This window comes from Cajanus cajan, chromosome 6 (assembly GCF_000230855.2).
Source record: "Cajanus cajan strain Asha chromosome 6, NIPB_CcT2T_4, whole genome shotgun sequence".
In the NCBI taxonomy this organism is placed as follows: domain Eukaryota; kingdom Viridiplantae; phylum Streptophyta; class Magnoliopsida; order Fabales; family Fabaceae; genus Cajanus; species Cajanus cajan.
The window spans coordinates 61,325,583-61,350,646 of NC_138522.1; the positions used below are offsets into that span (position 1 = coordinate 61,325,583).

The window sequence follows — 25,064 nt, forward strand, 5'->3', positions numbered from 1 at the left end:
CTTTCTTTCTTATTTTCATAAAAATATTACTTTAATTAAAATTCATCAAATTCAAAAGTTTTCTACAAAATCATGTAATTTTGATTTTTCATTGTAGTTTATAATGCATAAGATCACAAAAATGTATAAGCTAAAAAAAATATTTTAATATTTTTCTTATTTTAAAAATAATAAAATTTATTTTAAACAAGATAAATAAAAATATTTAAATAATAAAGTTTACCTAATGAATTTATTTTTTTCAAAAAAACATTTTTTTAGAATATATATATATGTGTGAATGTTCTATTAAAATCAAATATTTAAAATATTAATTCTAAAAAAACATAAGTAAATATTTTTAAAAATATTTATAACCAACCAAATAAATTTTAATAATTTTTTAAATTAAGATTTTTAAGTATGAAACATATTTATTTTTTATCACACGGTCTCCAAAGTTCTATCTCTTGTCAAAGTCATCATAGTTCAAATAAGTAAGAAAGAATATTTAAAAGGTAAATTTAGTGAAAACTAATTAAAAAAAATCATGGATAAAATTAAAAGTTAAATAGTTATCTACTCACATCCTAAATTTTATGCAATTGTAAAGATATTGGATTTCATTCTCAATTCTACAATACTTCTACACTACTTAACAATCAATTTTTTTTCTAAAAATTATTCAAATTTTGATAATTATTTTTTAAAAAATGATTTAAAAATTAAATACTAGAAGAGATGTTTTCTTATCTTTTATTTTCATATTAATCTTGTTTAGTTATATTTTCATAGTAATCTTGTTTAATTCAAAGAAATAACACAATTATAACAACAAAAAATGAGAGATAAACCCAGAAGACAAACAAAAGTAATAAAAAAAATCTATCTATTTGATTTATGAGGAGCGAAAAAGAAGGTTCTTACTTTTGTGCTTAATGTCTAAATCCTCTAGTCTTAATCTTTTCCTTTTTTTTTTTTTGCCATGCATTTAGTTAATAGAAAAAAATAAGTTTAACAGAAAAATAAGAGAAAAAGAATGAAGAAGCACAAGAAAAATAAAAATTTCATTATTTGATTTATAAAGAGAGAAAGCACAATTTTTATTTAGTTATTCTATCATCCGCAAATCTACCGAATTACATATTTAGACCGCTCACTTTTATTATCATTGAATTTGAATGGTAAATTTTTTTTTCTTCCGTCCATATCCTTCAATATTAAAAGAAAGACAAAAATAGCATATTACAAGACAAAAATAGCATAGTACAAATTTTAATCTCTTCAATTTCATTTTTTCTTCCAAATTTTTTAACATTGAAGAAAGATTTTCATTTTTTTTTTCAAAATTTTTAACATTGAAAAAAAAAAACTTTCTTCAACAAACTCTATTACACTATACTTTAATGAAAATAATAAAAAATGAAATAAAAAGAAAAATATAAATATGATTAATAAAAAAATTGTTTCTAGAGATCCCATCTATAAAATCATTTCTCCATTGAGCTTATTCAATTTAGAGAAAGGAGTGTTCTTTTATTTTTATAAAATAAAAATGAGCATTTTATGATAAAAATAATAATTTTACGTTAAAAATAATTTAGTAAATTTCTTAGTTTTTTTCTGTTAAATTTAATATTTTGATTATATTTATTTATTAGCTCTTCTCATATAATGAAGATTTATTTTCCTGAATATTTCTCTTCTATTTCTATATTTATTCCATTTATATTTCTTTTTCTCTCTATTCCAGTGATCCAAAACAAAAACATTGCATTTTTGTTTAGTCAGAGAACTTTTGACAGTCCCACCAGTGTCAATGAATAAAATCATCACATGTTGAGCTTCACAAGCACGGCAATTTGAATATTAACATAATCTCAACAATACCAGCTTGTCAATTTGAATATTAACATAATCTCAACAATACCAGCTTATCGGCAATTCCGTGGTAAAGTAATAAGTAAAGCCATAAAATGAAATGCCAACAATAAATAATGCCTTGTATGTATGCACTTCAAAAGTACCGATCTCCAAAGGACCAATTTCACATTATTCCTGTAATCACTAATCAGACATCCTAATATCGGCCGTTTATAATTACAGCAGGCAGCCGGAGAGAACTCTCCCTCCCATCCTCTCAGTGCCAACAATGGCATGCTCATCCGTAAATAACTGAATATACAGTAGACCAGTTGATTCATCTTTACTTGAAACATTATATTAAAACTAGGAAACAACTGGATAAAAGATAAACAAACCATGTAAACAAAAAATTCTTAAAATTCCCTTCGATTAAGACTTGTCATTGTTTGTAGCTAGAATTGCTGATCTTGCTTGAAAGTGGAGGTTTTTCTTTGAGACTGGTGGCTAACAAATTTTCAGACGTGCTTGATTGGCTCTCGGCTGTGCCAGGCCTCGTCCAGATTTTAATGTGCCCCTCCCGACAGGCAGTAAGAACAGATTCCTGGGTAAATATCAAGCCAGAGAGTGGTTCAGTATGCACTCGATGGGCAACCAATGGTGATATTTTTGGAACATCCCGCATACTTGGAGCAGGTTGTAAGGTACCCAATGGGACAACATTGTCCCAGTGGGATGACTGACTCCCAGCACTGTAAGTCGGAGACCCACCAGGTGGACATCGCCTCAACGGCACTACAATCTCATCCATTTCCAAGTCCCATAGAAGCAATTGTGTATCCTGATCACCAAAATTTCTTTAGTTCCCTAATTTGAGCAAATATAAGGAACTTGGAGGAAGGCAAAAGACATGCATAGACAAAAAGATAAAAAACTTAAGCCAAAATATTCTGATTATAAACATGTCCTGCTCCTCTATCTCCATTTTGCTTGGGAAGAGTGAAGTTCATAAATAATACTACCATTCTTAAAAAAAAAACACACGCATACACAAAGATACATTGTCTTACCAATTCTGCAATATATGATTTATACTTGAAGAATTAGAATTGCCTAACTCCATCGTGTAATACTTGAAAATATCAACATATACAGCAAAATTAAATACTTTTGTTTCAGCTTTCACATTAGTTTTAACTAAACATGTTGTTAATATCCCATTGTCCCATATCCAATACTTGAAAATCGAATGAATCTAAAAATTATTCCAATGCAAATTGGTATTTACAAAATCCCAAAGAACAGATTGCAAGTAATTCTGAATCAAGCAAGCATGAAATTGTCATCTTCCTAAATTGATATGACATTATTGGATTTGTATCTAAAATTTGCAATCACTTTCCTTATAATATAAACTTAATTGTACTGCAATTAATTATATGACTTATAGGGCAACAACTCCTCCTCATACAACGTAATGCATTGACAGGACTAATTTGAAACCAAAACAATCTGGCAATCAGCCACTTACTAAGCAAGTAGGTACATCAACTTTATGTCAAAAATATCAACTACAGCAAAGAAGTTAAAATCATGTGGACAATTTTAAGCAAAGAACCACAGGCTCCTCAGAAAAGGTAAAACTTATAACAAATATTATTTTTGGGTACCTGACCAACAGAACCAAAACGATACATAATGGTCTCTCCATTATCATTTGAATTTGGTGATGACCAATATGGATCAAAAGCAACTCCGCTGACCTGATCACAGCATTGACACAAACTAAATCAGTCCTATGGTAGCAAAATTTTCCACAACTAAAAATTACTATACAACTTACCCATGAGTTATGTCCCTCACCCCATGCCACAACCTTGCGATCTTCCATGCTCCAAACTTGAACTAAATCATCTTCCCCTCCCGTCAAAATATATTTTCCATCCATGCTGTTAAAAGAGTTTTCATTACAAATTTGTATTGTCAAAGTATGAATTAAAAAAAAAAAAGGAATCACAAGCTTGAGAGTAAAATAAGTATTACTTTTTTCATAATCTAGAGTAAGAGGTAAACTAGAAAATAGCAAACAGATCCATAAATGCCAATTTAATTAATTAATTAACTAGAATAAAACTTGACTAACCTCCAAGCACAACATAACAAAGCACCATAATAACTTTTCCCACCACATATAAGTTGTTCTTTTGCGTAATCAAACACTCGCAAATAACCTGAATGCAGTGAAATAAATCGACATGTTATCCTTACTAGGATATGGAAATAAGAAGTAGAAATAGAAATAACACATACTCTGTCTTTTCTCTGTTATAAGAAAAAAAACAGCTTTTGTTCTTAAATATAGGTAACATTCAACTAATTTTGTTCTTAAATATAAGTAACATTCAACTACTTTTGTCTCATTTAATGATATTTTCCCTAAAGTATCTCTCCTTTAATATATGACCTTTCAGTTACACTATTTCTTTTGACATTTATAACAAGAACAAATTAAGAATATTATGAAATCGATGAAATTTAATGCAAATAACTAATTTCATTAATATGTGTAAAATCAGTTTTTTTTTTGCTTATAATAGAGAACAAAGGGGGTACTGAGGAGAAAATTGGATAAAAAATATACCATCACGTCCAACAGTTGCTAAGTATGCCCCATCCATTGAGAAAGAAATACTGTTAATTGAACCCTGACATATATGCCATCTGGCTATTGGATTACTCTGCAAAGATCAATATTTTGTTATAAAAAAAATGAAGGACATAATAACACAAAATATTCTCCCCACATGCAAACTGTAGAATTCATCATTTCATCCAAAAACTAATTATGCCTTGGATGTATTAATTGTGTAGTCAAGCAAGTGTTACACTAACTATGCCTTGGTTGTATTAATTGTTCAGTCAAGCAAGTGTTGGGTGCAAAAGCTGCAAAATTCTACAAGAACTAAGCAATCATTACAATAACATGCAATAAAAGCTGAATTTAACAATAGTGAAATTAAAATAGAAATGCCAAAAGAGGGGGAAAAAAGAGAGTAAAATCTTGCATATCAATAAGTTGTCAGGAAATCAAAAGGCAATCAAACTCAATACCTTACTGTAACGTGCATGGGAAACAGAAAACTGAGTTTGATCTTTTACAACTGGGAAAGAAGAATCACCAGCACCATCTTTGTTCTGAAATGTGAAAGAAAAGGTAAATATCTGCTTAAATCGCTATAAAAAAGATCGTCACAAGTGAACCATAAAATAAGACTCCCGATAATTGAGACTTGCCTTTTCATATGTGTACAAATTCCCATCGGCATGAGAAACAACGAAAGCACCATCACCTCCAGGCACCCAAGCAATACAAGTACAACGACTGCTCATTTCAAGATGCATCAATTAAGATAGGGTCCAATCAGCGTCTTTGACATAACATTCCAATACATTAAAGTTCTGGGATATAAACTGGACAACTCTTGCAACAATTAACAATTCAGAAAATTCACTTTTTAACTTCTCTACCACTAAACTCTATGAATTATAACCACTGAAGTCAACTACATATCAACATTCACATACTTTACCCAGTAAAAGTAATACTCTAAAACTCTTGAGACAAAGCAGTAATATTTTTTCAAACAATTAAACTAATTTTTCCATTGACTGGGAACAGCATGTGGTCACGTTTGGCTCAATTCTGAGCTTTTTTGGGCCAACCAAACTGCTGGATTTCGTTGGAATCCCTACACATAAGAGATCTCATAATCTAAAACGAATAAGCCATCAACAAGCATAATCATTTTCATAAAAAAATGCTAATGCATAATTGTTGTTAATATTTATAATTTACAATTCTTTCTGAATTCTGAATTTGATCAAAATCTACAGAACAAACAGAGATGAATAAGTTCAGACAATGGAATTCCCAAATTTAAAAAAAAAACATAGAAAATTTAGAAGCTTGCTAAACCATTGTGTTTCAATTTATACATCACAGGTGAAACATACACATCTACAGAACCAACATTCGACAAACATGCTTCCAGCCACACCAACACTAAATGACATGGTAGCTAAGTCATGGAATCATGGTTACATTCATTCACATAACAAAGAAATCACCATGTCAAGGCAAGTATGACCAAGACATCCCAACTAAAAAAGAATTCACATCTTTTCACAAACTGAAATAATATGCTTCCTAGCTTTCAGAATACTTTCCCAAAGGAATCCATAGGAAATAGTTATCAATAACAAATAACAGCTTACAGTGGTGAGCCAAAAATCCAACATAAACAAAGGGTGAGGATGGCATGGCAGCCAATGGCGTTCAAAATTTAATATATATGTGTGTGCGCATATAAAAATTTTAAAAAAGCATAAATAAATTAAGAAGAGTTTGAGGATGCATGACTTTGACTTTGGGTGCTTGACATTGTCCCATAAGTGAAAAAGAATAGGGAACAACATTATGGGTTTAATAAAGAAAACAGAACCATAGGACAGAACATAATTCTGAAGTTCTAAAAATCACATAACTAAATTCCAAATTTTGAAAAAACAGCACAAAAAAAATGATCGGATGAAGAACAAGAACAGTCACACAGAACAAGAGAGAAAAAATAAAAGAAAGAAAAGGAGATGAGGAACATTTGAAGAAATGAAGAACAAACAGGACAAAAGAAAGAAAAGGAAGGAAGAAGAAAAAAAGACTGTTATGGGTCGCTGGATTACTTCGCTAGAAAAGCTTGCCAAAGCTAAAGTCGCCGGTGAGGGTGTGGCCAGAGAAGGCATGCTAGAGTTGTTTGGCCAATGCTTAAGAGTTAAGAGGCTCACAAGAGAGAAGATGAGAAACCCTAGGTTTTCCTCTTTGTCGTCACTGACGAGAGACTAACAGAGAAAGTACAAATATGAAATATTTGAAATCTAGAAAAACTATTAAAAACACCCCAAAAAATGTCACAAATCGCCATGGCCATGGCAGATATGGTGGATAGCACCATACAATGGGAAATAATGGATGACGAATGGTGGAGGGGTCCAAATATGCCACACTATACCTTTATGATGCCACCATAACAGTTATTTGATAACTTAATCATAATCAACCATCTACACTTGAAATGGGCTCAATTATGAAGCACTAGGACAGATAACTGATAATTAGCATGAACATGGCATAATAGGCAACTGCAATATTGGCATCAGCAGCCATCATATAATGAACAATAAATAACCTACAGTAAATGCTAATGAGTGGGTCTTATGGAATTGGTTAAGGAAACAAATTTAGAAAGTATTTAATGAAAAGGAAAGCATTTATTATATATTAATAATACAAATTATTTAATACTTACTTTTTTAAGTAATTGAAAGCACTTAATGGGTGCATTAAGTGTTCCTTAACCAGTGTCTATAGAATACTACTCATTAGCAACTACCAAGACCCATAACTTATTAATTTTGATCACAAAGGGGCAATCAAAAGTATATAAATTATCAAATATGGACCATCTGCACATAATGTTAACAGCTTATTTGTTTCTTATAATCTATTACTTAAAACTGACACCATAAGTTCAATCAACACACAGGAATCTCTAAATAAAAAATGCTTGTTGCTTATAAGATTGTGTTAAAATCAATATTTGAGAATAAATCGCCCTCCCTCCCTCTCCCTGTATCAGCACACATAGCAATCAAAATTAAAAACTGTAATTTCTGGTACTCTTTGCACAAAGAAAAAGGGCTCTAGCAAATTAAGTCATGCAACAATTTTGAGAAGAGTTAACACATAGTTAAAACGTTACAAGGGATGGTATAATCAAATCTTACCTGTTATTGACAGAACCATCTTTGTTGTAATGCTGGGCTCCAACAAGCTTTTTACCAACATCCTGTAATTGCTGTCTCAGTGACACTGAGTAGACTACAATAATACACACAGGAACAATAAATTTATAAAGCTTAAATTTTCCTTGCAAAAAGGAAATTTAAATTTCAGCAAAGACTTCTTACCATCGCCAGAGTTCAAACCAATGAGCAAATCATGCCCATCCTTGGCATCCTGATCAAATGCGTGGCACACAGGATTTGAATTACTGAAGTGAATGGACTTTATTGGATCCTACACACAAGAAACCTCTCATGAAACAAGTCCAAAACTCTTAAATTCCATCAATATTGGACCAATAACATACCTTGTCTTGAGAATTCAAATCACTAATGAAAATTGCATCCCCAACATTGAAGATCAAGTACGTTCCTTTCCCATCAAAATTTGGATTAGCCATTGAACTACTTGTACTCGAGGCACCAATGGAACCAATTCTACTGGTTCCTCCATTGCTCTTGCTGCTGCCATTGCCTCCCACAAAACTAAGTGCCCGGCTTCCATTGCTTCCTCCCAACAATCTAGCCGCTGCCGAGCGTACCCCACTGCTGGCACTGAAACTTGAAGAAGATGCGGTTGGGGTAGAAGGCGCAGGCTTGTCTTTTAGATGTGCCAGGGTTACCTGCTCATCCAATCAAACCAATAATGTTCTCATATGCTAAGACAAGTTCCATTTTAACTCAATAAAGAGTAACAAAAGGAAAAGCATTATAGAATTCCCCGAAACTGGTTCTACAAAAAAGCTAAAAAGACAAAACAAAACAACATGCTGAACTGAATGGCAAGGTCAATAACTCGCCCCAAAATGCCAACATTCCCGTAAAAAACATCGCCAGGATTGAATTTAGAAGAGAAAATAGGAACTCGGAAAAGAATGTAATGAATAAAAAGGAAAAGCCTAGGAATGAATCCAAAGACGATGTATAAAAAGAAAATTGCACATAATGAGCCTTAAAGAGACAGTGTGTACAACCCTAAAATCAATAATTAGAAGAAGAAGAAGAAGAAGAATAGTAAGTAGGATGGGCAACGAAGAAGGAGAAGATAGAAAGGTTTAAAGTAAGAAACCTGAGTAACGGTTTTGCCATGGGCATAATGAAGAAGACCAGAAGGGTGAGTTTTCTCGTATTGAAGCTTATAGCGGCCCTCGGGGGTTTTGAAATAGGTCTTGAGTCCAGGCGACTGTGCCGTTGCCGATGAAGACGACGGTGACATCATGCCGTTGGATGTGTTCATCATGGTGTGGCTTCAGGCGTGCAGGATCATGACATGGCAATGCAATTGAGTGAGTTAGGGTTTGTAAGGTCCACGAATGCAACCTCTGCCACCGCGGATCGGAGAAGACGAAGCGAAGGGTTTGCGGCTATTCGATTTGATATATGCGCTGGCGATGGCAACGGGAATGGGAATGGGAATTGGAAATGGAAGTGCGAATCGTGTGTGCGCTTTTGATATTCATCGGTCAACGGAATGGACGGCCACGATTGCAATTTGCAGTTTGAGAATTAGTTACTACTTTTGTTTTTTGTTTTTTGTTTGGTCTCTTCTTATCTTATCTGATCGTGTATCAGTTTGCAGTTTTGAAGGCGATTGAGGGAGAGAGACGACGATAACCTTCAATTCATGCGCCAATTCCAATTCCTATACCTGCAAGCTACTCTAGTCTACAACTACTACAACGAAGAACCAACGATACCGTTCATAATTCATTCAATGTGACTTGTGTTGCGCAATCTTTTCCCATCCTGCTTTGTTATGCGTGCCATCAGCATTTCCAATTCACGCCAGCCCGTGCTCTGGCCTTTTTAGTACAACACCCTATCCATAAACAATACTACACGCTAAAGGCCCATCAAGACGCTAAATGGACTCTCCCAAGCCCACTTCCTGCTTTCCTTTATGACAATTATCAACAACAAAAAAATCTCTAAATTGAGAGTCTTATTCAGGACAAAAGTGTAAAATCGTAATTATTTATTAGAATTTAAATATCTATATATTAAGTTACAATTTTTCTCTTAATTTTGTTTCTAATACTAGTAAGTTGTAACTTCATTTGTTTATAAGTAAAAAATTAGAGTTATAAAATGTGTTCCATGTAATATATAATTACCATCCCAAAACAACATTTATCTTCCATGAAGATTATAAAAGAATTCATACATACTATTAGTCTCTTAATTTGTTGAAATTAAATTCCACAAGTAATGGCACTAGAACTCCAATCCCACGTCAATCTCTCTAGCCACTAGCCAGCCATTGTTTCTGCCTCCCAAAGCAATTCTCTTATCCCTCCCCTTTCCTCCCTGTAATGTCTTGCCTTTAGAAACAATTTGATTGCATGAGGGCCTCTTACCACCTTATACCAATTACAACCTTTCACCTAACTTTTACCAATCCAATTCCCATCCACCCCCACAATAATATATACACACACACCAATCCTACTCTTCCCATCTTCTACACACCAATGGCACCAAAACTTTTCCACTTCCTCCCTCTCCTCATCCTAAACCTCTTCATCCAAAAAACTTCAGCCCAAGTAGCACTAGCCCCATCAGGACCCACCAACATAACCCAAGTCCTAGAGAAAGCAGGCCAATTCACAACCTTCATCAAGCTCCTCAAAGCCACACAAGTTTCTGACCGAATCAATTCACAGCTCAACAACTCAAACCAAGGCCTAACAATCTTTGCTCCCACGGATAACGCATTCTCCAGCCTAAAAGCAGGGACACTAAACTCCATAAACTCACAAGACCAAATGCAGTTGGTGCAGTTCCACATTCTCCCCACTCTCTACACCGTAACACAGTTCCAAACCGCGAGTAACCCTTTGCACACACAAGCTGGGAACAGTGACGACGGAGAGTACCCTCTAAATGTCACCACTTCGGGGAACCAAGTGAATGTCACAACTGGGGTGGTTGACACAACAGTTTCCAACACTATCTTCAGTGATAACCAGCTTGCGGTGTATCAGGTTGATAAGGTGCTTCTTCCCATGGCAATTTTTGGGTCGTCGGCGCCGGCATCTGCGCCGGCGGAGGCTCCGGCGCCGACCAAGCCGGAGAAAAATGTCCGCGCGGCTGATTCTCCGACAGGGTCGTCGGATTCATCGGTTGATGCTTCGAGTGCGGTGAGTTTGAGTGGGGAGACAGTTAAAGGTGTTACCTTTGCCGTGGCAGTCGTTGTTTCTTGTTTGTGGATTTAGTGTGTCTTACGATGACATCTTTTTGGCCTGCGTTTTGTTCTTGTTTTTCTTATTCTTTTGTGAGTTTGCAATTAATTTGCATGATGGTGGAGATCTCGTGTACTTTTTTGTGACCGCACACTGCAAAGTTCAAATTTTGGGTTCAATGTAAAATGTAAATGATGTTTTCTTTTCCATCGGCAATATTGATCATTGTCCATCCAATCCAATTTGTGTCATGCTACTTGAATTTCACAAATCCAAGTCTCAACTAACCTTTTTCTCTTAGTTAGTTAAAAGAATTTCATTTTTAGTTAATCAATAAAAAATTAGTAGCGGTACTAGGAACGAAGAGAATTAATTAAAATAAAAATTAACCAAAAATAAAAAGATTTAACCAAATGTCTTATCCGGACGGTTGCACCTTGTATAAGTAATTGTAATTGAAGCATTCCATAAATAAAATTTTTTATACAGTTCTTATGCTACTTTTCTCTCAGCCAAATCCACTCTTGACACTTTTTGGCGCAGAAAGTCCCCAGCTTGTGTTTGGCACAGTCCAAAAATCTGAAATGAAAAAAAAAAAAAAAATCAGTTTGTGCTGCTAGTGGTTCAGAATTAACTTGAATTTATAGCTTGAAACAATTTCTGATAGTAAGCTTTTCGACACACTTTTTCAAATACATTATACTACTATTGAATAAAGTTTAACGATAATCATTCAATTACGTGAAGTGCTTCAATGATCACTCACTTTGAAAGAAACTGTTATTGGGTTATTGGTTAAGTCTTGATATTGGTTAGGTGATAGTAAAAAATAACTAATATTTTAAATAGGTAAAGTAGTTTTATATCCTCTAAATTCAAGGTTGGTTTCAATTTGCTCCTGTAACTTTTTTTATTTTATTTTATTTAGTCCTCTAAGTTTTATTTAAGTATCTCTAATAGTCTTTTTCTCATAATAAAACTATATTTCACCATAATTTGGTCACTTTTTTGGAACAATAAATTAAATCATATAGACACGTTTAATGCTCCATATACAGGCTATGAAATATAACAAAATTTTAGGATAAAGGTTGCAAGTTAATGACGAAAAAAAATAAAAAAGATATTCAAGTTGATGACGAGAAAAAAAAATTAAAAAGAGATTCAAGCTATTGTTATTAGAATTTTTTTTAGATCATAGAATTTTAGGATTAGGTATATTATTTCAAATCCCTCACTATTAGGTCAATCTTAATAGCTATATTGTTATTAGAATATGGAGATGCATCATAGTATTTGTAATAATACCTTTATCAAACTAGATGTATTATATCTTCTAAGATGTATTATTTAGAATGACACTCAAAGTAGTTGTTCTTGATTATAATAGAAAAATCTCACAATGTGTGTGGAGATTAAATGTAACCTAAAGTTGGGTGAATCAAGATAAATCACTGAGTGAAATTTCTCTTACACTTACTCTCATATATGTTTAAATTAAGCTGCTCATATTTATTAGTACATGATTGTAACATATCATATTGAGTTTCTAAATAAGTAGAAAGTATTTTCAAATACCTCAGAAGCATAAAATTCTAAGAAGTTATTTCACAAAGAAATCGCTTAGAAGTAGAATCAACTTTTTAAACCTTCAAAAACATCAACTTCTAAACATCAATTTGATAAAAGAAATTCAAACTTTAAGATAACCACAATTCAACTCCTCCCCCTTCTTGTTGGCTAACATTTGTTTCAATTAATTTTTTTAACTATTAGTTGGGAGATATCTTTTATGTATACAAAAAAGATAAGACAAAATAATTGATGCATAATATGACTTCTGGTGCAATGAATTTATATTTAGAACAATTTGAGACATGAAAAATGCATTACACTGTTAGGGGAAGAAGAAAAAAAAAAGATATACATTGATAGTGTAAAACAATTTTACAATTACCAATTACACACTAGCATGTGTGATAAAATTTGTTGACTTTTATCATAACTAAAAAGTCATACCAACATAAGTTTTTTATTGGCTAACAATGTAAAACTTTTTTATATCGATAGTGCATAACAATGTTATCAAACTCGACTTAGTAGGCGACTCAATCAAGGTATTGGGTTAGTGGGTCAAAGATCAAACCATTAAGTCTCTAATTGACCCACACGACTTGATCTATATTAAAAATTATAAATAAATGACTAAAAGTAAAATTTATGTTTCAAAATATATATTATAAACAGGTAAAAACATATTATAAAGTTTTCATAAACAAAAACATTAAAATTTTCAAGATTATAAACACTCTCATCAAATCAGAATCAGAACAATTCAGCAACATAATAATCAAAATTTAAAAAAAGAAAAAACTCATGCACAAGTAAGTAGCAACAAAGCAACCTCCACCCTGTCCAACCAGCAAGCAATAGACAAAATAAAAAATAAAATGTTGTTAACGACTCACGCACTAAAGTAAGATCGTGTTGTCGTGCGATGAGTAAATGATGAACATGTCGTTGTACAATGAAGACAAATGATGAACGATGACAAATGTTGAGGATTGTGTCATTGTACAATGAGGAGATGATGGACGTACCACACCGGTAAGGTCACACAATCATTGTCAAAGTGTATGACTGCGAGAGAGGAGAAACAACAAGTGTTGTATGGTGTGGTTGGAACCGTGCAATAGAGGAGAGTGACGAACGGAGGAGACGAACAAATAAATGAGAATCATGAATGTCATATTGCTAAAATAAAAAATTAAAAAATGCATTAACCCGGTCAAGTCGACCAATCCTACTAACCTATTTTAAGTCAAACCTGATAAGTTAAACTGAGTCGCATCAAGTTGAAAGTATTCTCAACCAATTAAATGGTTGGTTCTCGAGTCAACCAGTCGGACCATCCAATCCAAGTTGAGTCTAATAACACCAATGCATAACCATTAAAGTCTTATATTAGTAATTGACTTATCATTAGTTTGAGTATAATTGAATTTGAGTTCTTTAAGCAAAGTAACAAGTTCAATTTTTATAAATGAAAAAATATGATTAAGAAATTTTTTTTATAAAAAAGTGGTTAGCAAATTTTCTAATGAACATTAGACATTAAGAAAAATAGGTTGAAATTTTGAACTGATAACTTGGTAATAAAAAATTTATTAGTAAAATTAATTCACATTAATTTTATTATTACTTATTAGCTTAATTTTGGCAAGACAAAAATTATACTAATACCCAAGTATATCGACAATCTTTTGTCACTCTGATATTTTTATAGCTGTTTTCATAAATTATAAATGAAAAAAATACAATAAATAAAACCTTTAAAGTAAAAAGGATATTTTAATACCGATGAAATTAAAACATTAATTAGTTAATAGTTAAAAATAGTAAAATACTAAATCGGAAAGAAAACTTTTAAGTTCTCATTCGTAAAATGCTATATTTTTTAATTATATATTTATTCTTTTTTTCAATTTCTCAATGAATGAACATAGTAGTAGTTTCCATTGTACAACAAAAACAGAGTACATAAAGCTTTTTTTTTGTTACAAGAGTACTTATAGTAATTTGCAACATCCAAAGTAACATCAACTGAAAAATACCTAGAATTCGGACAATTAATGAAAGACGTGGCGCGTGCATACTTTTATACAATGAGTAATTACATTTGAAAACCCAACAGTTCAAAACAAAACCATGACACCTATTATTTCACTCTATTTTTCTCCCGTCATATTTACTTACACCTTTCAATTATATCTCTTTTTCTCTTTTGAGTATCTACTACATTTTCCCTATATAAATGGCAAATCAACTTCTTACGGCAAGGGCTTGATAACACATTGTAGTTGTAGAGGTAGAGGTGCTAATAGTAGATGAATTTAAAATATGACAAGTGACGGTTGCAGCTAAATATGTAAGCTTCACCTCTCGGCACTAACTAAAACTTCCATAGAGTTAACTGCGAATCAATTAAATGGACTAAAATGTGTGAAAAACTGTTACAGTTGCCTGGAATTTAAAGCCATCTCATCACGTAGTGACAACCACCACTTAAAAGGAAATGTGATAGCATCAAAATGCGCCTCCTTAACTAACACCCACCAGATCATCACTTCTGCACGAAGCAAATATTTCTGTAAAGCACATTGCTTATCTTACAAGCATCTGGGGATGGCTTATTACGTGCTTAGCTAAACAACCATTAGCAAGAGATAGAAATTAGTCAATATTATTGTCGTGGTCCCTTCAACAAAACAACTTTCCCTAACAAAATCATCACCCCTTTTCCAATCAAAAATCCATTCATCCCAGCCAAGAAAGCAAAAACAATTATTAATTAGTCTCTACATGAAATATAATCAAATTTTTATAAAATTGAAAATTTTAAGTACATATTACGAACAAACTAGCTAGGACTAAGATACTTAATAATCTTGAAATACCTGATCATTTATCTAAGAAAACTCCAACTAAGGGAAGCAATTCTCCCTCCCCTGTAATATCATGCTTTTAGAAAGAAAATTGATTGCATGAGGGCCTCATGCCACCTTATACTAATTGCAACCTTTCACCTAACTTTTACTAATAAAATTCCCATTCACCCTCTGCTCAATATATATCTCAGCACCCCCTCCCTTCCACTTGTAACAAATATCTTACTCTTTCTTAGCCTCCTCAAAGAAATGGCAACAAAGCTATTCCATTTCCTCCTCCCCCTCATCCTCAGCATCTTCATCCAAAAAAATTCAGCCCAAGTAGCACCAGCACCAGCAGGACCAACCAACATCACCCAAGTTCTAGAGAAGGCAGGCCAATTCACAACCTTCATCAAACTTCTCAAAGCCACACAAGTTGCTGACCGTGTCAATTCACAACTCAACAACTCAAACCAAGGCCTAACCATCTTTGCACCCACAGATAATGCATTCTCAAGCCTAAAAGCAGGGACACTAAACTCCATAAACTCACAAGACCAAATGCAGTTGGTGCAGTTCCACATTCTCCCCACTCTCTACACCGTATCACAGTTTCAAACCGCGAGTAATCCCTTGCACACGCAAGCTGGCAACAGTGATGACGGAGAGTACCCTCTAAATGTCACCACCTCAGGGAACCAAGTGAATGTGACTACCGGGGTGGTTGACACAACTGTTTCCAACACTATTTTCAGTGATAACCAGCTTGCAGTGTATCAGGTCGATAAGGTGCTTCTTCCTATGGCACTTTTTGGGTCGTCGGCCCCAACTGCTGCACCAGCAGAGGCTCCAGCACCGACCAAGCCGGAGAAAAATGTCCGGGCAGCTGATTCTCCATCAGGGTCATCAGATACATCAGTTGATGCTTCGAGTGCAGTAAGTTTGAATAGAAAGACAGTCGAAGGTGTTACAGTTACCTTCGTTGTTTCGATTATTGCATGGGTTGTTTGTTGTTTCTGAATGTAAGTTCTAGGATGGTTGTTTTTCCTGTTTTTGTTTTATTTTTTTCCTTGATTGATGGTGATGATGGAGATCTTGTGTGCTGTTGTTGCTACCAAGTTGAAAAAATTTTGGGTTCAATATAAATGATTTTTTCTTTCTTTCAAATCCATAATTTAGACTTGGAGCGATTTGCTTATTATTGTTAAAAGACATGTTTGTTCTATCGGTCATACGCTTCTGCAAAGACAAAATCAAGCTTTGTAACGTTTAACCATGGATTACAATGGTGAAAATTTTGGCTATCAAATTCAAATTGTGTTGGCCTTTGAATTTTTCAAATCCAAAGTAATGGATGTGGTTCTAACAATTTTGTTGGCCAAAATGAGATAATACAGTAGAACTAACAATTTTTTTCCCTTATCATTTAAAAGAAGACCACAAATCAAAGTAACACAGAAAAGCGGGCATTTTTGTGTTCACACCAAGTTGTTGAGTTAGCCACAATCACAGGAATGCAATGCCTAACCCCAAGTCTTGTTGCTATGTTATGTTGACCACGTCTTACATAGCTATACAGACAATAATAAAGATTTTAGATATGTCCCTCGTAATCTATGATGCACCAATTTCAACATTAGTCCCGACACTAGACATGATATAGACACTACGAAACACCTTATCTTTTAAAAAATTTATATGATAATAACCCTCACAAAAGAAAACTATAAGTGAATCATATAGATCATTTCACAATGCAATTCTTGCAAAAAGTCCTTAAGCCTATTTGATACAAACTTTAGATAAGATGACTGATATCTCTTAAGACAACTACTTAAGTCCCATAATAATGATCCTTACAGAAAAAAAAATGTCAAAACGCATCATCATTTTCATTCAAACGTTTTTATTCTCGCATTTCAATTTTGTATTCAGATGCTTATTATAATATTTCAAATGAATTTAATTTAAATAAAAGTAACAATAAACATTAAAATGATAATACATCCTGCATAGGTGACAGGTCCAAATATAAGACAAGGACAAACAAACAAAAAAAGAGAAAAATATAAAGAATGAATAATGCCCGAAATTAAGAGAATAAATGAAAGAGAAGCATAGAAAGAATGGCAATTTCAACTAATGTACATTTTTTAACGAGAGAATTTGATAGCGAAGAGATTGTAGAGCCAGGGCAACAGGTGTAACAAATAAATTTAAAATTTTACTCGCAATTGGAACTACATAGACTTGAAGAAAATTACCATGGTGTTAATTGTGAACAATTCATTTGATTCAAATATTCCAAAAATAGTATTATGTTTGTCTGGAATTTAAAGTAGTCGTAACATAGTGACAATCACTACATAACGGAAATGTGCTACATCAAAATGTGACTCCTTAACTAACACCCAACCCCATCACTCCTTCATAAAGCAAAATTTTCTCTAAAGCACGTTTCTTATCTTACAAGCATCCGGGGACGGCCTACGTATTTACCTCAACAACCGTTAGCAAGTGATTAGTCAAATATAATTGCTGTGGTCCCTTCAGTTCAGGAAATTAAAAATATAGGGAATGCGCTTTTCCAATCAAAAATGGAATTCATACCCGCCAGGAAAACCCCCTCCAAATCCACCACCAGGAAAGCCTCCACCGAAGCCACCACCACCAGGGAAGCCACCATCAAAAGTAAAGGTAAACTGCTGCCCCCCACCACCGAAAGGGTTGAAGCCGCCACCACCCCCGCCACCACCCATTCCATTCTCTTCAAGGTCCTCCCCCCTGTCATATCTTACACGTTTGTCTTCATCACTTAGAACCTAAAACACATTGCAACAATCAGTTATTCAACAAAATATTCACATCCATATTATTATGCCCAACAACACCGAAAATATGATTGTGTAAAGAGAAATGCCAGTAACACACTACACACTCTTTTCAACACACTTATTAGGTGAATTTGGTTGAAGTTCCACCAAACTGGGAGTAAGACAAGATTTAATAGGTCCCACTTAAATTTCACCTAATATCAAAACGTGTTAAAGAAATGTGTTGGCAGCATTTCCCATCCAACAATCACCGGGCACGTCCTGATTAATCACTGTAGGAGAAAGGTCAGGTAAACCAAATAATAATAATAGACCTCATATGCAGCAGCAATTTCTCTGAATTTAGCCTCTGCTTCTTCCCTATTGTCAACATTCTTATCTGGGTGCCATTGTAAGGCAAGTTTCTTGTAGGCACGCTTTATATCAGCAGCGGAAGCAGTTTTGGAAATTCCCAAGATTTTGTAGTAATCCTTGCGTTTGCTTATCTTTAAAGCTTTCTCAGCCCTCATTACCGCTTCACGGATATTCATATCCTGCAGATATAGATAAACTATTACTAACATACAAAAATATTAAGGTGTTCAAGTATTACAATATTAGCGAATCTCATGCTATCACGTTGAAACAAGTGTCGAAACTTGAAAGCTTTCAATTCACAGCAAGTCAAAAACCTTAGTTACTATGTAAATATGGCCTGAGTTTACCGATAATGCAAAAACTAGAATCTTTTTAGTGACAATGATGAAAAGTAAACTCTAAGGGGACGTTTGATAAAAAATAAATTTTTTCATATCCAAAAATCACAAGAATCAGGTTCTTGGAATCATAGATCTTGACAATCATAATTCTTAGGAATGATTAAATATGTTTTGTTGGTTATAAATATTTTTGGAAATGTTTATAAATGTTACTTAGAATAAAAAAAATTTATTATTAATTAAACAAACTAAGACAACATAACATTTTTACTGCAATAAAACATTTTTTTAAATTTAGGAATGTTAGATCTCCAACTAACCCATCGGAACAATTTGGTGGAAAATTTGTACAAAATAATTCTTGGGAAACCATGTTTCTTTGTAATGTTATTTTTAAGATGATAAACCAAATGTGAAAAACTAACATTTTCAACATCAAATTCCTAAGAAAGTAAAAACATTTCGCATACTAAATGTTTCCTATGAAAGCAAATATCACGAAACAGGAAGAAAAGGGAAGCTTTAAAGGTCAAAGTATTTTTTTACTGCTTAAAATTAATACAACTAGAGACAATTTTGAATCTCTAAACCTCTCGTTCACGTACAGATGCCAATAAAGAATAACGGGTTTGAGCCAACAAATAACTATTGGCGTGTAAAAAATATATATTAATGCATCATATTAATTAATCAACTAAGAGACCAAAGGATTCCACACTTAAAAAGTTTAAGAAATTAACAACTAATTATGAGTTAAGGCATTAAAAAAAAATGAATATTGGTACAGTGCTGTTGAGGAACGTATGTAGCAACAAAAAAACCTTAAAAGTTCTTTAACCTATATGAATAGACATGGACTAGCGTTGTTTAGTTAAAATCTCTCCATCAAACGCTTACTTCTAGGATGAGTGTGGTTTTTTGTATCTTCTTCAAGGATTTCTTATTCTCTACTTCTAATCCAGAGGGAGGGAATTCAACATTGAATATTTGTTCCTCACAAAAATCATAGTAAATTCTAATTTATTAGTGATCTGGAACATGCTATATGACTTATGAATGCAGCGTTTATAACAAACCTGGGGAGATTTTTGAGCAGCTGATCTCAGATCCTCCACAGCTCCCTCCCAATCCTCTATTAAGAGTTTAGCTTCTCCTCTCTGCAACGAATAACATCAAAATAAGTACCAAGTTCAACCTACACTACAGTACATCTTATTTCAATTTACATATTTGTCCCATTGCACTCAACAAAGCAATAAAAAAAGATAGACAAATTGCTAGCAGACTATATCCCAAAAAAAGACGGCTAAAAGTCAAAACAAGCACAAAATGCACAATGATGTTTAAGATTATAATGAACCTGAACAAGAGCTTCAACAAGCTCCTCATTCATCTTAAGAGCTTCACTACAACTGTCCAAGGCATCTTTTCCTCTGCCAAGCTTGACTAGCACTTTACATAAGCCAAGATGAAGATGTACATTGTGTGCAAGATGGTTAGGGTCAACAGCAAGGGCAGCTTTGAATTCCTCCACTGAGACACGTAGTTTACCCTTACTTGCATTATCTTCGGCCTTTCACATGGAAATCAAAAGGCAACAAAATATCTTCAACACGCAAAAGAGAAAAGAAAGAAAAATAGACCTGAGATGTAATGTAAAAAGAAATTTACACGATAGATCAGGGCTTACACTTTTACTCTTTTTGAGTAGATTTTTCAATCCAAAATATGCTTTTTTCAGTTCACTGTGCTCTGGATCTAGGCGGAGACCTTTCTGGAAATGCCTGAATATATGTTCACATATAAGATAGAATATATCAAAAAAAATATTAAAATTCCATACAAGTTTAAATCATTTCCATAAGATAAACCTTGTCGCAACATCATGATCGGCTAAATAGTAATATGCACGACCACGTAACAACAATGCCTCTAAATTATTTTCATCTTCCTTGAGAAGAAACCCAGACTCAGCAATGGCACCCTCATACTCTTTGTCAGATATCAACACTCTCACTTTAAGAAGCTTAGCCTGCAGAAAATAATGCATATAGAGTTAAAATGTTGATTCCACATACCAAATACCAGCTCAAACCTAATGCTTAGACATTCATTCACTTTTAAGACTACATCGTGTAACTAGAGAGACACAAAACACGAGATATTTATGGAACTAGAAGAGCATAAAGGAGTTACCTTAGTGCAAGCTGGTGAAAAAACAAGAACAACTTTATCAATGTATTCCAAAGATTTTGAGAAGTTGCCCGAATCATAGAGGGACTGAGCTGTTTCTAGGGCACTTTGAGCCTGCAATAGTTGACTGAGCTCTTTTTCTGCAGCTGAATCTCCAGGTTTTAACTCCAGAAACTTTTTGTAGCTCCTCTCAGATTGCTCATATCTACATTAGCCAAAAAGCACCTGAATGATATAACTTCCCAATTAGGAGTTTGAGAGACTTGGGATGATGGGAAGATGAGAGATGAGAGGTGAGGAGAGGAAAGAATTATATGATGATCAATTTCTGAAACGAAGTTTCAAAAATAGAGGTTCCTTTTATGTCTCTGTTAACTTTAGGAAGGAATGCACCAGGGGGAAGGGTAGTGTATAAAGAATTGCTCAAGAGGAAATACACTTTAGTAACAGACATTTTTGACAGTGTCTCCAGTCCTTTTGAAATAGAATATGGAAATCAAGATAAGATGTGCTTCATTAATATTTTTTGATAATAATTCCAAAACCTTAACCCAGCATTTAACAAGGAATGTTCTCTGAGATTCAAAAACAGGGAGGTAGATAGGTATAATTCTTGCAAATTAACCACACCTGCATATCTGACGAAGAACAGAGGCTCTGAAAAGGTATGCTTTGGAAAGGGTTGGGTCTGCTTCTATTGCAGCATTTAGATCATCAAGAGCCTCGGTATAATGTTTCACTTTTATGCTTTGTGATGCCCGTTCAAACAACTCAGCAGCATTTTCAGGCATTCCATCTGATCAAATCCAATAACAAATTAAAGACTTTTCAGGCAACAGAAACTATCACCAAACTTGGACATAAAACCGTTGCAGAACTTCGAGAGAAGTAATTAAAATAGGAAAAACATTTTTGAGTGGGTGCACTTAAATATTAATTAACATTCTTCTAATTGATAAAAAAAGGTTTCCATGTTAAATTTAAAAGCTAAAATGAAGGCAAAACATCATATACCACAAGAAGTTGAATTAACAAACTTGGACATGCAACTTGATAATGTGTGCCTGGTAAGTGGTAACCAAAATATCACTTTGGAATGCAATTTTGCAAATCAAGGAAAGTAAACAACGGAAAACCATAAAACAATCCAGAATCAGGAAAAATTATACAAAGAACAGAAAGAATTAGCCAATGCACAGAGCACGGCTTTCAATAGGGCTGTTTGAAAAACATGTCATTGCCGAGTGAAGTCATTCAGGATCAAGTGTATATAGCATTCATTTTTATAGGACCCAAGACACAAGAATGAAAAGAGTTGAGACAAAGCTTTTATAGTAGCTACATAATTAGTTAAGAGTATTTTGAAAATAGGTTAGGTGGTTAGCTTGAATCGAAGGTGGGGACAGAAGAGGTTTCATTCTGATTTGTTAATATTGGAGAACTAAGCACTATCTCACTTAAGGGGACACCCTCGGAAGGATAACTCTCTCCTTTTCTCTGTTTGTCATTCAATCTACCATCACAGATACGTACTTTCACTTTCTGTCCTCTCTAGTCTCTCAGCACTCTCTGAAATCTCAGATTCTGTTGGGTTCTTAACACTTATCTACCATTAACTCCAATGGCACACCAACATATCTTGTTAATCTACTTCAGTTTCTACTGTTGATAGTACACTATAATAAAGTCACCGCTCTAAAATCCTTAATAACTCACAGTAGATTTACCATGCCAATGTCTATCCTTTGCAAAACACAAATCTACATTAACATTGCGCGAAAAGGCATAAACACAACTCACAGAAAACAAGGGGAAAAAAAGAAAATTATGGAGGGAAACAAAAAAGGAACACCAAATCACGATAGGAGAGAGAAAAAACAATTAGAAATGAATCGATAGAAAGAGATCAGGGTGTACCAGAAGCAGAAACGAGAGGTTGGAGGAGAATTAGTTGGCAGACCAAAACAAAATTGAGTATGAAGAATGTGTAGAGCAATCCACAGAAACCCATCACATTAAGCATTGCGAATTGCGATCTTTCTTTTCCGAATCCTTTTTGGTTGTGTCACATTCGCGGAGGAACAAGTCGAGGGCACTGTTTGTCTGAATCGCCACACCGAGCCTTTTTGTTTTATTTTGTTTTTATAAATAAATGAAATGAAATGATAAACCGTAGAGAAACCTAACAGCCAGTAGCTTTTTCCTACAATGTTCAACATGTCAGACCACGTAGCTTCTCCAATAACCGCTCTACACGTGGATTTTAGCACTGCACTTTCTGTTTACGTGGCCGCATGTGTGAAATGCATACCAATAACAATAAGCCACCTCATTTCCCTACTCTTAAAATGCCATGTCATCATTTTTGTTTTAAACTTTAATTTAAATAACAATTTAATAATTTTGGTGTAAGAAAAATTAACAATTTAATAATTTGTAGCTATTATAAAAGGGAAATTGCTAAAAATCTCCTTTGAAGTTTGTTAAAATGACGCATTTTATTTTATTAGTTAACACTCATTTTTCTTATTTTATAATTTAGTTTTTACTTACCACCCTTTTCTATAATGTTAGTTCATTTATATGCTAAAATTTATTCTTTATTATTTGAACTAATTTCTACAATTAAAAAAATGCACGAAATTATTGATGTATATTTCTGTTTTTAACTTCATGTTATTGTGATATGATATAACTATAAAAGAAATGTCATTCAGTGGTGAACTCCTCAAAAAAGTGATAATTATTCTCCTATTATAAAAAAGTATAAGTTTTGGTAATCACTGGGATGGGAGTAGGTATGTCTTTAAAGAGAGACATATGACCAAAAATATTTAAATAATGATCTAGTCTAACCTATTTAATAAAAAAAATCGTTTAAACTTAAAATATTATTTTAAAATACTAGACTTGTGCTTATAAAAAAAATTATTAGGAATGTTAGGTTGATTTATTAATCTATATAATATAATAAAAATACATATTTTTTTGCATTTTCACTACATTTAAATACATGTCTTAAACATTTTACATTTTTCTATTCGTGAGAAATCAAGAAATTAAAAATATAAATTTTACCTCATTCACATCTTTGTTTGTTCTTTTTCTTCATTTATATAGTTGATTATTTAGAATATTTTTAAATATAATATAAGGAGTGTTTAAAAGATTTTTTTATAGAAAAAACTTTTTTTTTCATCATGACTTGTGTGTGAATATATATGTATATGAATCATTACTCTTACATTAATTTTTTTTTTTATTTTTGTGTTAAACGTGACACTATTTTTTTGAGTTGCATACTTTGGTTATGTGGTTAAGTGATAAGTTGATGTTAATTAGGTCGGTTTAGCTTTAAGTATTTATAGGGTGTTTTCTTGAGAATGAGACTCGTAACTTCATGTTTTTAGAAATATGCAAGAAAGTAGAGAGGATCAAAACATTTTCTTCTCCTCCTCCTTCTGAAGATCTTCCCTTTCTTTTTATTAGCAGTTGAATCAAGTGGCTAACCTTGAGATCAAAGTTGGTGCAGTTGAGATCTCATCTCGAAGTTGTATGGAATTTTCCTCTCTTCCCCTCTTCTTGCTAACTTGGTTCTCTGAGAGGTAAGGAAAACTAAAATTTGATTGTTAGTAGATTGTGGTGCTACATGTACCTTGATTCTTATTGCATGTTTGCCGATATGTTTGACTTTGGAGGTGGGTGTTGTATTTTGTGGATTTGGATATTCTTGGTGAAGAATGGGAGGATTGATGATGACAAATTGGTGTGTTGTTGTTGCATGTCTCATTTTCTTCAATTTATGAGTTGCAAATTGTTATAATTGAAAGATTATGAGTTTGCATGGATGTATTGTTTGTATGGGTTGAGAGGATTTGAGGTTGTTTTTGAGTTATTGGTTTTTCTCAAATACATGCATGTTTTACGGGTTTGGTTGCTTAAAGCGTCCATAAAGGTCACTTAAAGTGAGCTTAGGTGGATGTTCAG

General features: G+C 33.4%; 4 protein-coding genes across 4 annotated transcripts; 2 read left to right on the forward strand and 2 right to left on the reverse strand.

Annotated features, from left to right (window-relative positions):
- Positions 1-1,956: 1,956 nt before the first annotated feature.
- Positions 1,957-9,501, reverse strand: LOC109797085 (uncharacterized). Its single transcript, XM_020356996.3, has 11 exons — positions 8,810-9,501; positions 8,049-8,363; positions 7,867-7,975; positions 7,684-7,777; positions 5,137-5,224; positions 4,954-5,037; positions 4,484-4,580; positions 3,986-4,073; positions 3,686-3,791; positions 3,513-3,605; positions 1,957-2,683 (listed from the first exon to the last, which is right to left on the reverse strand). The coding sequence occupies exons 1-11, from the start codon at positions 8,978-8,980 to the stop codon at positions 2,285-2,287; spliced, it is 1,644 nt and encodes a 547-aa protein (XP_020212585.1). The 5' UTR covers positions 8,981-9,501; the 3' UTR covers positions 1,957-2,284.
- Positions 9,502-10,119: 618 nt separating this feature from the next.
- Positions 10,120-11,159, forward strand: FLA11 (FASCICLIN-like arabinogalactan-protein 11). Its single transcript, XM_020357736.3, has one exon. It carries the CDS (start codon positions 10,212-10,214, stop codon positions 10,953-10,955), a length of 744 nt encoding a protein of 247 aa, XP_020213325.1. The 5' UTR covers positions 10,120-10,211; the 3' UTR covers positions 10,956-11,159.
- A 4,385-nt stretch (positions 11,160-15,544) lies between these two features.
- LOC109797064 (fasciclin-like arabinogalactan protein 11) lies at positions 15,545-16,519 on the forward strand. The gene has a single exon (XM_020356966.3). The coding sequence runs from the start codon at positions 15,620-15,622 to the stop codon at positions 16,370-16,372; it is 753 nt and encodes a 250-aa protein (XP_020212555.1). The 5' UTR covers positions 15,545-15,619; the 3' UTR covers positions 16,373-16,519.
- A 1,093-nt stretch (positions 16,520-17,612) lies between these two features.
- On the reverse strand, positions 17,613-23,231 carry P58IPK (DnaJ P58IPK-like protein). Its single transcript, XM_020358393.3, has 9 exons — positions 22,995-23,231; positions 21,708-21,873; positions 21,081-21,282; positions 20,756-20,916; positions 20,575-20,668; positions 20,245-20,457; positions 19,961-20,041; positions 18,501-18,719; positions 17,613-18,174 (listed from the first exon to the last, which is right to left on the reverse strand). Exons 1-9 carry the CDS (start codon positions 23,098-23,100, stop codon positions 17,944-17,946), a joined length of 1,473 nt encoding a protein of 490 aa, XP_020213982.1. The 5' UTR covers positions 23,101-23,231; the 3' UTR covers positions 17,613-17,943.
- Positions 23,232-25,064: the final 1,833 nt, after the last annotated feature.